This window comes from Cervus canadensis, chromosome 1 (assembly GCF_019320065.1).
Source record: "Cervus canadensis isolate Bull #8, Minnesota chromosome 1, ASM1932006v1, whole genome shotgun sequence".
NCBI classification, from domain to species: Eukaryota; Metazoa; Chordata; class Mammalia; order Artiodactyla; family Cervidae; genus Cervus; species Cervus canadensis.
In genome coordinates, this window is record NC_057386.1 from 49894841 (window position 1) to 49907319 (window position 12479).

A 12479-nucleotide genomic window follows, 5' to 3' on the forward strand; every position below is an offset into this window, starting at 1 on the left:
GAGTTTCAGCTTAGTGCTACTACATGTATGCCATTCCTAAAATTTTCTTAAGAGCTTTTATTAAAATTTCTTTAATTGGAGGATAACTGCTTTACAATGTTGGGCTGGTTTCTGCCATACAACAACTCGAATCAGTCATAATTATAAACATATCCCCCTCCTCGGGAGCCCCCCTCCCCCATCCTACCCCACTCCTCTAGGTCATCACAGAGTGCCCGACTGGGCCCCTTGTATTATACAGCTGCTTCCCACTAATTATCTATTTTACACATGAATATGTGTATATGTCAATGCTACTTTCTCAATTCATCCTTCTCTCTCCTTCCCACGCTGTGTAAGAAGTTTTTATTCCTAAATTGTAATTTTTAAAAATTCTAGTACATCCACCTGAACCCTGACAAAGCTTTTTGAAGGCAATTATCTTTTAAAATATTTATTTATTTGGCTGTACCGGGTCTTACTTGCAGCATGAGCAGTCTTTAGTCATGGCATGCAGGGGCTTGTTTCCTGACCAGCGATTGAACCCAGGGCAAAGGGCAGCTTTCATTCCAATCCCAAAGAACGGCAGTGACAAAGAATGTACAAACTATCATCCAATTGCACTCATTTCACATTCTAGCAAGGTAGTGCTCAAAATCCTTCAAGCTAGGCTTCAGCAGTACATGAACCAAGAACTTTCAGATGTACAAGCTGGATTTAGAAAAGGTAGAAGAACCAGAGATCAAATTACCAACATTTGTTGGATCACAGAGAAAGCAAGGGAATTCCAGAAAAATATCTACTTCTGCTTCAAAACTGATCCATCACTTTACGGCAAATGGAAGGGGAAAAAGCGGAAAAAGTGACAGATTTTATTTTCTTGGGCTCCAAAAGCACTGTGTACAGTGACTGCAGCCATGACATTAAAAGACTAATGCTCCTTGGAAGGGAAGCTATGATAAACCTAGACAGCATATTAAAAAAGCAGAGACCTTGGCTTCTGGTTCAAGACGGCCAAGTAGAAGGACGTGCACTCATCTCTTCCTGCTAGAGCACCAAAATTGCAACAAGCTGTTAACAACCACTGACAGGAGGATACTGGAACCTACTAAAACAAGATACTTCACGTCCAAAGACAAAGAAGAGGCTGCAACGAGACAGTAGGAGGGGCATAATCATGATTCAATCAAATCCCATACCTGCTGGGTGGGTGACCCACAGACTGGAGGACAATGATACCAAAGAAGTTCTCACACTATTGTGAAGGTTCTGAACTCCATGTCAGGCTTTCCAGCCTGAGGATCCGACAAAGGAACTGGGAATTCTCAGGGAATCTGGCCTTGCGGGTCAGCGGGATTTGATTAGAGCTCTTCCTGGGGATGGAGGGAAACAGAGACTGCAGTCTTGTAGGAAAAAACAAAATTGTGCACACACCAGGACCCAGAGGAGAGGAGCAGTGACCTCACAGGAGACTACTTGCTCACGTTGGGGGGCCCCCGTGGAGGTGTGGGTCAACAGGGGCTCACCACAGGGACAGAGGCACTGGAAGGTCCCCCTTGGCCTTCTTGGACTTCACCATTAATCCTCCCATAGAGCCTGTAGACCCCAGGGCTAGGTCATCTCAGACCAAAAAACTATCAGGGAGGGAGTGCAACCCCCCCACTGCCCCCATCAGCAGATAACTGGATTAAAGCTTTAGTGAGCAAGGCTCTGCCCACCAGAGCAAGACCCAGTTTTTCTCATGGCCAGACCCTCCCATCAAGAAGCTTACACAGCCTCTTAGCCTCATGCATCAGAGGGTAGATAGAAGAACAGTCTCACAGCAGCTAAAACAAAAACTGTATTACAGAAAGTAAATCATGATGAAAAAACAGAAAGTTGTCTCAGATGAAGGGACAAGACAAAATCCCAGAAAAACAACTGAATGAAGTAGAGATAGGCAACCTTCCAGAAAAAGAATTCAGAATAATGACAGTGAAGATGATCCAGGATCTCAGGAAAAGAATGGAGGCAAAGGTTGAGAGATGCAAGAAATGTTTACCAAAGACCTAGAAGAACTGAAGAACAAAAAACAGAAATGAATAATACACTAGAAGGAATCCATAGTAGAATAACTGAAGCAGAAGAACGGATAAATCGCCTGGAAGACAAAATGGTGGAAATCACTGCCACAGAAGAGGATATAGAAAAAACAATGAAAGGAAATGAAGACAGACTGAGACCTCTGGGACAGCATTAAATGTACCAATATTCGCATTATAGGGGTCTTAGAAGGAGAAGAGAGAAAGGACCTGAGAAAATATTTGAAGAGATAATAGCTGAAAACTCCCTGGACATGGAAAAGGAAATAGTCAACCAAGTCCAGGAAGCACAGAGGGTCCCAGGAAGGATAAACCCAAGGAGGAACACATCAAGACACATAATCAAACTGACAAAAATTAAAGACATAAAATATTGAAAGCAACAGGGGAAAAACAATAAATAACATACATGGGAACTCCCATCAGGCTATCAGCTGATTTCTCAACAGAAACTCGCAAGCCAGAAGGGAATGGCATGATATATTTACCGTGATGAAAGGGAAGAAATTACAATCAAGAATACTCTACGCAGCAAGACTCTCCTTCAGATTTGATGGAGAAATCAAAAGCTTTCCAGACAAACAGAAGTTAAGAGAATTCAGCACCAGCAAACCAGCTTTACAACAAATGCTAAGGGAATTTTTCTAGGCAGGAAAAACAAGAGAAGAAAAAGACCTATGGAACAGAAAATAAACCCCAAACAATTAAGAAAAAAGTAATAGGATCATATATTTCAATAGTTACCCTAAATGTAAATGGATTAAATGCACCAACCAAGAGACACAAACTGACTGGGTGGATAAAAACAAGTGCATGTATGCACTTCCACTTATCACATCACTCTGTGTAACCCCCCCAAATTGTATGTAATTATTTTATACTGTTAAATTAATCATGTTTCCATTATGGCTTGCAATTGTAATTATCTTTTATTTTTTGTCTTGCTATTGATTGTGAAAACTGATAAACATCTTTTACTATTATGATTATGTAACAATTAATATTGTATCATGACTGGCCAACAGAAAAATAATAGAACTCTGTATCACCAAAACTAGGATCTAATAGAAAAACCTATAATCACTTTTAAAAATCCAGATGCATATCAAAATTATCTTGAAATTTTTTGAAAAATACAAATGCTCACGTATTGCTTTTTTTCCCCAGAGCTCCAGATGTGTTTCTAATGAGCAGTCGTGTTTAAAAACTGGACTATATGATGATCTTTTACTTTTACCTAGTTTGTTTCACTTTTTCTATTTCATATTCAGTGCTCCCATTTCATTTAGTTTCTGTTCTCCAATTTCTCCATCTTTTTTTTTTATGTTCTTTCTCAAGCCTTTATCAAGTGTAGTAGAAAAGCTTTTGTATATACATATATATAATATATACATATATATTTTTTTTTAATGAAAATAAAAAGCAGAGACCTTCATACAGGTTTCTCAGGAGGCAGGTAAGGTGGTCTGGTATACCCATCTCTTGAAGAATTTTCCAAAGTTTGTTGCAATCCACACAGTCAAAGGCTTTAATTTAGTCAACGAAGCAGATGTTTTTCTGGAATTCTCCTGCTTTTTCTATGACCCAACAGATGTTGGCAATTTGATCTCTGGTTCTTCTGCCTTTTCTAAATCCAGCTTGTACATCTGGAAGTTATTGGTTCATGTATTGCTGAAGCCAGGCTTGAAGGATTCTGAGCATTACCTTGCTAGTGTGTGAAAAGAGCACAATAGTACAGCAGTTTGACATTGCCTTTCTTAGGGACTGGAAATAAAACGGACCTTTTCCAGTCCTGTGGCCACTGCTGAGTTTTCCAAATTTGCTGGCATATTGAGTGCAGCACTTTCACAGCATCATCTTTTAGAATTTGAAATAGCTCAGCTGGAATTTCATCACTTCTACTAGCTTTGTTCATAGTAATGCTTCCTAAGGCCCACTTGACTTCACATTCCAGGATGTCTGGCTCTGATCCTTTGTGATCACATTATCATGGTTATCTGGGTCATTAAGACCTTTTCTGTACAGTTCTTTTGTGTATTCTTGCCACCTCTTCTTAATCTCTTCTGCTTCTGTTAGGTCCTTGTTGTTTCTATTTTCTATTGTGGCCATCTTTGCATGAAATGTTCCCTTGTATCTCTAATTTTCTCAAAGAGATCACTAGTCTTTCCCATTCTATTGTTTTCCTCTATTTCTTTGCATTGATCACTGAAGAAGGCTTTCTTTTTTTTTTTAAGAAGGTTTTTTTTTAATTTTTTTTATTTTTTTATTAGTTGGAGGCTAATTACTTCACAACATTTCAGTGGGTTTTGTCATACATTGATATGAATCAGCCATAGATTTACACGTATTCCCCATCCCGATCCCCCCTCCCACCTCCCTCTCCACCCGATTCAAGAAGGCTTTCTTATCTCATCTCTCCTTGCTATTCTTTGGATTTAGATAGGTATATCTTTCCTTTTCTCCTTTGCCTTTCACTTCTTTTCTCTGCGATTTGTAAGGCCTCCTCAGACAACCATTTTGCCTTCTTGCATTTCTTTTTCTTAGCAATAGTTTTGATCACTGCCTCCTTTACAATGCTACAAACCTCCGTCCATAGTTCTTCAGACACTCTGTTGGACCTAATCCCTTGAATCTATTTGTCACTTCCACTGTATAATCACAAGGGATTTGATTTAGGTCATACCTGAATGGCCTCCTGGTTTTCCCTACTTTGTTCAGTTCAAGCCTGAATTTTGCAAAAGAAGTTCATGATTTGAGCCAGCTGAAGATGAAGAAATTCTATGTAGTCAACAAAAACAAGACCTGGAGCTGACTGTGGCTGAAATCATGAGCTCCTTATAGCAAAAAAAACCTTAAGTATGCAAACATTACTACTTAAGACCTTTGATCTACTTTATAAGTTTATGAAATAGCTGGTACTAAATGAAATATTAAAAAGGTATTAAGATATTAATAATTAAGAGAAGCTAGATACTGTGCTTAGTGCTCTCTATATTATTACATTAAAATGCCCACAATCATGCCAAGTATTACTATCTCCAGAAATAAGATTAGGTGAGGTCACATAAGCCAACAAGGGGAACTGAGATTCAAGCATAAGCAGTATGACTTCTGATCCCACTCTTTTCACTAGTAACTATGCTGCAGTTTCTATGCTGGCAGTCATATATCTCTTTATTTCAGCTTTACAGATAAATTATTAATGTTGTCCCTTATTTCCATATTCTTATACTTGCTTGTAAAGCTTGAAGATAAATCCCACAACGATAATACCCACAAATTACTTGTTAGATTCATATGGTGAAAGCCTGGGGAGTAACTAAGGGACTAATTTAAAAGTCTGCCAACTCCTCTCTAAGGAATTATTTGGTGATAGCTCTTCTCTCATGAAATGGTTTGAATTTCTTCTCTTGCCAATTATTGTAACATCATTCATAAAGCACTCTTGCTATTAATTTTTGTTTTCCCTCAATAAGCAGGGGATGTCTGGCTTAATATGACTTTGCAAATAACTACTCTACATGGAAACAAGTTTAATTTTTAATTAATTACAGAATGTAGAAGAGAATGAGTATATATTTTACATGCTGTTCTACTATAATTTGTTTATAATGTCTCTGCTCATGTCTTCCTGCCTCGCTCTTCACCAGTTCATATTTTCTATTTCTTTGAGAAACCATACTTCCCAACACTATACAAAGCTATACTTCCCAATATTTCATTCTATATTAATTTTTCCTCTCTTATATAGTGCTTCACAGTTACTTTGTGAGTGGTTAATATCTGTTAGGATAGGAAAAGTAAAGGAAACATTCTCTTTTGTATTTTGTATTTAGATGTAAATGCTGTAAAGGAGAGAAATATCTGTCCAGTTTCCTTTTTTACCTCCCAAATGTTTTATATACTAGTAAACATTCAACAAAGTTTCTCTGGTAGCTCAGAGGTAAAGAATCTTCCTGCCAACTCGGGAGACGCGGGTTCAAACCCTGGGGTGGGAAAATTCCCTGGAAAAGGAAATGGCAAACCATTCCAGTATTCCTGCCTGGGAAATTTCATGGACAGAGGAGCCTGGCGGGCTACAGTTCATGGGGTCGCAAAAGAGTCAGACACAACTTAGCAACTAAACAACAGACATTCAGTAAACATTGTAGACCTGTTTAGACCTATTTTACAGTTAGCCTCCAATCACCACTACCATCAACATCTTTTGTATACATGCTATATGTGTGTATGTGTGTGGTTTATAAAACCGATGACAAACATGACAATGTGCACCAGCCACAAAAGAACTTTCAAATGAAATATTTTCTGATACTGGAAAAGACAGCTTAGTGCAAAGAAAACATTTTAATGTTGGAAGACATCATCCTATCTCAACTTAAAAAGGAGTTATTCAATAAATCAAGCAACAAAGCTGAGTTCCTCCACTTCTAAACTCACACATTAATTCAATATTTATAGTGCACCTTGGAAATAGTATGTATGATCTGTAAGAGCATAAAGAGCTTAAGGACTAGAAATGGTATATACAAAAGAGCATTTCTCAATATGTGGGATCCCTGGAACACTGCAGAATTGTTTCTTTTTTTTAGGGAAAATATCAGAGAGATTTATATTTACAGGTATAAGAAAAAATTTAAACACATCAGTAGCACAGAAGGATGATATTCAAAGTATATACTGACCCAGTAGCAGCATTTACCAACTAACTAGCTCATGTGTGCTCTTTTCTACATGTATGTTTTGCTATCTATCTGATTATACTTTCACATTTTTCTGTAACGACATTCAATTTTTCTAACTTTGTATACAGTTTAAGATATATTATACAGTTTAAGATATATGTACAGCCATTGCTGAAAACAACTGTGTACATTTTAGTCTACTTTATTAAGCATGAAAATGTGTGCATGCTAAGTCACTTCAGTCATGTCCAACTCTTTGTAACCCTATGGACTGTAGCCTGCCAGACTCCTCTGTCCATGGGGATTCTTCAGCAAGAATACTGGAGCAGGTTACTGTTTCCTTCTCCAGGGGATCTTCCAGACCCAGGGATGGAACCCACATCTCCTACATCTCCTGCATTGGCAGGCGCGTTCTTTACCACTAATGCCACCTGGGAAGATAAAGGATGAATGATTCCACTGTTAGTAAGATATCAGTAGGAACAAGCGAGTTGGGAGAAAAGTCTTTACTGACAAGTAAGGAAGATTTCCCTGAAAATAGGAGTGCAGAGAAAAGAGAGAAGCTGAAAAGAACTGATACCCTGCCATGCAGAACATGTTTCAGGGTGCAACCGCAGAATGTTACTTCTAGTGACACTCTGAGACTCAAACTGATGCTTCAATTTCCTCCTTGAGGAATTAAAGTTTAGGACTCAGAAGTAACCAGTGTCCATTAGCAATATTTACCCTCAAACTTCTCACCTGCCAAATCAATATGTGGCAAAATGCCCAGATTTGGACAAATCCGAATCTGGATTCGGCCTTGTAACCATGGGTGAAAGATTAAAAGGTCAGGTGAGGATTTTATCATCTGATTTTTTTTTTTTAATTCTTTCATCACTGAACCCTAGTAAACCCTGTTGCTTAATTTAATTGGCCCAGAGAAACAGGTTAGGGAGTATGAGAAAGTTATTTCCCTGCTATCCTAACTCTAGTTAACTTAGTGGGCATCTGAAATAAGTATATATATAGTATGATTCCAAGGGTAGTAAAATATGTACTTAGAGGACATATTTAAAAATATTTTTAAAAAGGGTATACTTCAAAATACATACTTAAAATATGTACTTCAAAATGTTAACAGAGATTATGTCTACTGATGGTGAGTTTTAGGAACTACTTTTTTTCATTTCTATATTTTCCAAATTTTCTTGGAAAAATACAATGAACATGAATTGCTTATGCAACTGTCAAAAATATTATTAAAATTCACAATTTCATTGAGAAACAATGAAAATAGCCTTTGAGAGTATGGCTTACTCTTGATTTAATCCAAAGGGTACATCTTTGATCTTACTGGTATTTCATCAATACACTGCTGCTGCTGCTTCTAAGTCGCTTCAGTTGTGTCTGACTCTGTGCAACCCCATAGACGGCAGCCCACCAGGCTCCTCTGTCCCTGGGATTCTCCAGGCAAGAACACTGGAGTGGGTTCATCAATACACTGTAGTTACAAAAAGTGTTCTTTGGACAAATAGATAAAGAAACACACGGAAAGTACCTAGCACAAAGTAGATAATTAGCAGACAATAAGCTATTATTTTAAGTGTAGGTTACAATCTGTACTAGAGGCTAGAGACTCAAGCATTAATAAAATATAAAATCTGCTCTTAAGGAACTCACAGTCTAATAAAGGAAGCAGATATCCTATCACAATATAATGCAATACAACCTACGCAGTACCTGGGTAAGAACAAAGCAGACCTATACCATTTAATTCTTAAAACAAAGCATTTTCTACTTTAAGGACAATCAATCAACAAAAAGCAAAAGTGTTCATTAAAACTTTGAAAACATTAAGTACACTGGTGATCTCATTTTTTCTCATTCAATGCAAAGTTCTATTGCAAAATACGAATGTGACTCCATATATCCATACTTACATTTCTAAACAATTTTATGGCATTCAAAGTGCTTTCTGTACACCTAATCCTCATAACAATCCAAAGGGAAGCAAGGTAAGTGGTTTACATTTATAGATAAGGAAACTAAAATTAAAGCTTATTCCCAAGGTTAACTAGTTATAGGTCCAGAATCTGACTCAGGTGATAATGCTTTTATAGAGACATAACAGTACACATTAACAGTCTTTTTAAGTTAAAGCAATTCAGGTGTATATACTTTATACACCTATCATGATCAATGTTTCAATCTTGGAGTGGTCATGCACCTGGGTTACATGAAATAGGTCATTTGCAGTTAGGATGATAGAGCATTAGATCAAATGTTGATGATACGCATGGAGAAATATGCACAGATAGCCTCACTTGCTATTATCAGTGTCCAAGAGAAAAATAAAAAGCAAGTAGAAGCTGACTGCTTCCTAATTTATTATTTTCCAGAAACTTAGTATCTTGAGTTCCAAAGTTGTTTTTAGTAAATATATTCTCTATCACTCTGGTTCAACTGTTTTATTTGGTATACTTACTCAACAAAAAATATATTAAGCACTATCACACAGGACCTTACTAAGTGCTTCAGGACTGTAAACAGATTTCATATCCTAAGGAGTTAACAAGATTATTTCTTCTGAAATAAAATCTAGATCACCCACAATGACAGTTTAGAAAGCTTCTTAAGAGGACATAGTTTTATTTTGTTTTGATTTGGGTTTTTAGTAAGCATACTTTTTTTTTTTAATCAGTAAACACTGCTTTACTGATTTAAAAATCAGTAAGTAATGCCTATCTCCAGAGTAGGACTACTACCATTGAAAATACTTCTACAGGGACAACTCAAACACAAAAGTTGTTTTTTGGCTTTACCTACAGTTTACCTCTGTATCTATTAAAATATAGGTAAACCAAATAAGAACATGTCATTTAGCTGGTGATAGATCCCTTAAAATCTTTGACACTTTTCATGAGTGGGAGACTAGCATAACCATTGAAGTCACTCTTTAGTACTCTGCTTATCTTCTTTTTTTCTTTTTTGGCACACCACAGGGCATATGAGATCTTAATTCCCCAACCAGGGCTTGAATCCACGCCCCCTGAATTGGAAGTGCAGAGTCCTAACCACTGGACCACCTGGGAAGTCCTATGTTTGTTTAACTGATAAAATTATACAGATTTTACAGCAGCGTGCAAATGTACTTCTGTGTACATTTAAATGTACTTTAAAACCTTATTCCTGGCCTGCAAGGAGATCCAACCAGTCCATCCTAAAGGAGATCAGTCATGGGTGTTCACTGGAAGGACTGATGTTGAAGCTGAAACTCCAATACTTTGGCCTGATGCAAAGAGCTGACTCATTTGAAAAGACCCTGATGCTGGGAAAGATTGAGGGCTGGAGGAGAAGGGTACCGCAGAGGATGAGATGATTGAATGGCATCACTGACTCAATGGACATGAGTTTGGGTGGACTCCGTGAGTTGGTGATGGACAGGGAGGCCTGGAGAGCTGCGGTTCATGGGGTTGCAAAGAGTGGGACACGAATGAGTGACTGAACAGACTGACTGACTATTCCTGGCCAATTTTTGTTAAAAAAAAGGAGTCATGGTACTAAATGACATTTTTGACTGTAAACTCCTAGAATTTACCACTTCAAGTAAATTCCAAGCAATTTTAACATAGTTTAACATTCGGCTCTAAAGAACAGCTAAAACTGAATGAAATAATCCAAACTTACAGCATCTTATACATCATACTTGAAATGAAAATAAAAGCACATTATTACACAATAATGAAGAGGCAAAGATTTGGCCTGCTGTCTGAGAAATGAGAGGGTGAACTATCTAGGTTCCTTCTGGCAAGGCACTGTTTCAAAAGAAACTTCTTTGTTGTTTTCAAACAGTATGGTCCTGTCACAAAACCCAATCATGTATTTTTTTTTTTTTTTTTTCGGAAATCCACACGTCACTGCTGGGGTGCAAGGTGGAGTTGGGGAAAAAAAAATAGATGCGAGGTTTGACGCCTTGGGAATCAGGACACCCCAGTTTCTTGTCCCAGTCCAGCTCAAGCTCTAACTGTGACCTTGGGAAGTGTCCCCGGCTCGGGAACTTGGATTCCCCCTCTTCTCAATTACCCTGCACAGGAGGAGGGATGGAGGGGTGGAGAACTGGGACCGGCCCCCAGGGACTGCGGATGCCCGGACTGCACCACGCTCCAGGTTCACTCAGCTCCTCAGCCCTGGAAGCAGTTCGCCCCATCTTCCCACAAGCTCCGCCACTGGCTTGTCTCGGAACAAGTCTGTTCCCGGGTTCCCCCGGCAGGGTACCCGCGGATCGGCCCGGGGCTCCCCGCTGGTGCCTCCGCTGCTAGGAAGGGACCCCGCGATTCTCCTTCCCTTCGCCGAGAAGCCTCCCATCTACCGTTCATTCTCGCCCCGGTCCTTCCTCCTTCGGAGAACCCCTGACTTCCCTGCCCCCAAGAGATCCCCCACCTTGGCTCGGTTTCAAGACCCTCTCCTTCCTTCAGGCGACCTCCCCTTCACACTGTCTTCACCTCCAGGGGACCCTCAGTTCACACACGCCCATCCTTCCTCAGACTCGCACGTATTTCCACCCGCCTGCCTTTGGCCGAGGAGCCTCAGCTCCAGTCGCGGGGCCGGGGGGTGGGGTGGGGGGAAGCCTCCCCTACTTCCGCCATCTGGTTCTGGGGACCCCTCTCACCTCCGCGGTGAGAGATGTGTTTACTGAGGAATCGTTGCTTCTTTCTCTGGTGCAGCAAGGTCGGGTATTTGAGCAACAAGAATGAAGTCACCAAGTACCCTCCCAGGGTGGAGAGGAGGTAAAAAGCCGCGGTGGACGACATCTCAGCCCCCGTGTGAGGAAGCCTCCCGCCGCCTGGCCCTCTGAACTCCGCTGATACGGTCGCAACGGCTGCGGCGGCGGCGGCGGCAGCGGCTGCTGCTGCTCGAGGTCTGCTCGCCCCCAGCCGGCGCCCGCGGCGCAGCGCACTTGTCGGCGCCGGCCCGCCGCGCACGCGCAGCCGGACTCGGGCGAGCAACAAAGGGGCTCCGGCACGCAGGCGCGCTCCGGTAGGCGCCTGGGGCGTCTGTCACCTAGCTTTGTGGTCCGGCTCGCGGCCCTATAGAGAAAGCTTGGAAACTCGCCAGTGCCTCTGCCATCGTTCCCACACGAAAGGCTGTTCAAGGAGAGCCTTCAGGAAGGCCTGACGTAATTAGGAAGTTCACGTCATGAAAGAATCACTCCGGGGCGCGTCGCTAGCCTCTGCTGGAGGAAATGCAAAGAACTCTTACCGCAGGAGGAGTTAAGGCTTATTAAAGCAAATAATAAACACACCCATTTGTCTAGCCAAGAGAGAACTTTCTCCGTTGTCACACAAACCATGCGAGGTGCCAGTTTATCAGTCAAATATTTGAGAGATGGCTCTTCTCACATTTCACTGTGAAATTGCAAACTTCGTGCCTCGTACATGGTCGACAGTCCAATATTTGTGGACTTTTAAGTTTGTTCAAAAATAAGGAAACGTTGACAGTGTTATAGGTTATCACTTCAGTCTTGGGAAGACTGGAAACTAAATTCCCTTTCATTCTACACATTCCAAACTATAATTCTAAGAGTCACATTTCAGTGCAAAAGAATTAACCCAGGGCTGAGGGAGAAAATTTGGTCATAAGAACAGATCTCCCACAGAAGTAGAAGCCAGAGTGATTATTTAAAATCATGTGACTCTGACCCGAAGCAAACTTCTGTTTTCTTATCTGAAAAATGAGGAACATTTTTACTAAA

General features: G+C 40.2%; 1 protein-coding gene across 4 annotated transcripts in view; it reads right to left on the reverse strand.

The window, feature by feature from the left end:
• Window positions 1-11741, reverse strand: part of GDPD1 (glycerophosphodiester phosphodiesterase domain containing 1) — a 54429-nt gene extending 42688 nt beyond the window's left edge. For 2 of the 4 annotated variants that reach the window (XR_006272120.1, XM_043482751.1), the window contains exon 1: window positions 11397-11727. Coding sequence is in view for 2 of the 4 variants with exons in the window: in XM_043482751.1 (XP_043338686.1) it covers window positions 11397-11538 (142 nt within the window). In the remaining 2 variants the exon portion in view is untranslated. Of the gene's footprint in view, window positions 1-11396 lie in introns of all 4 variants that reach the window. The other 2 variants (XR_006272121.1, XM_043482765.1) reach the window with 2 other exon arrangements.
• Window positions 11742-12479: the final 738 nt, after the last annotated feature.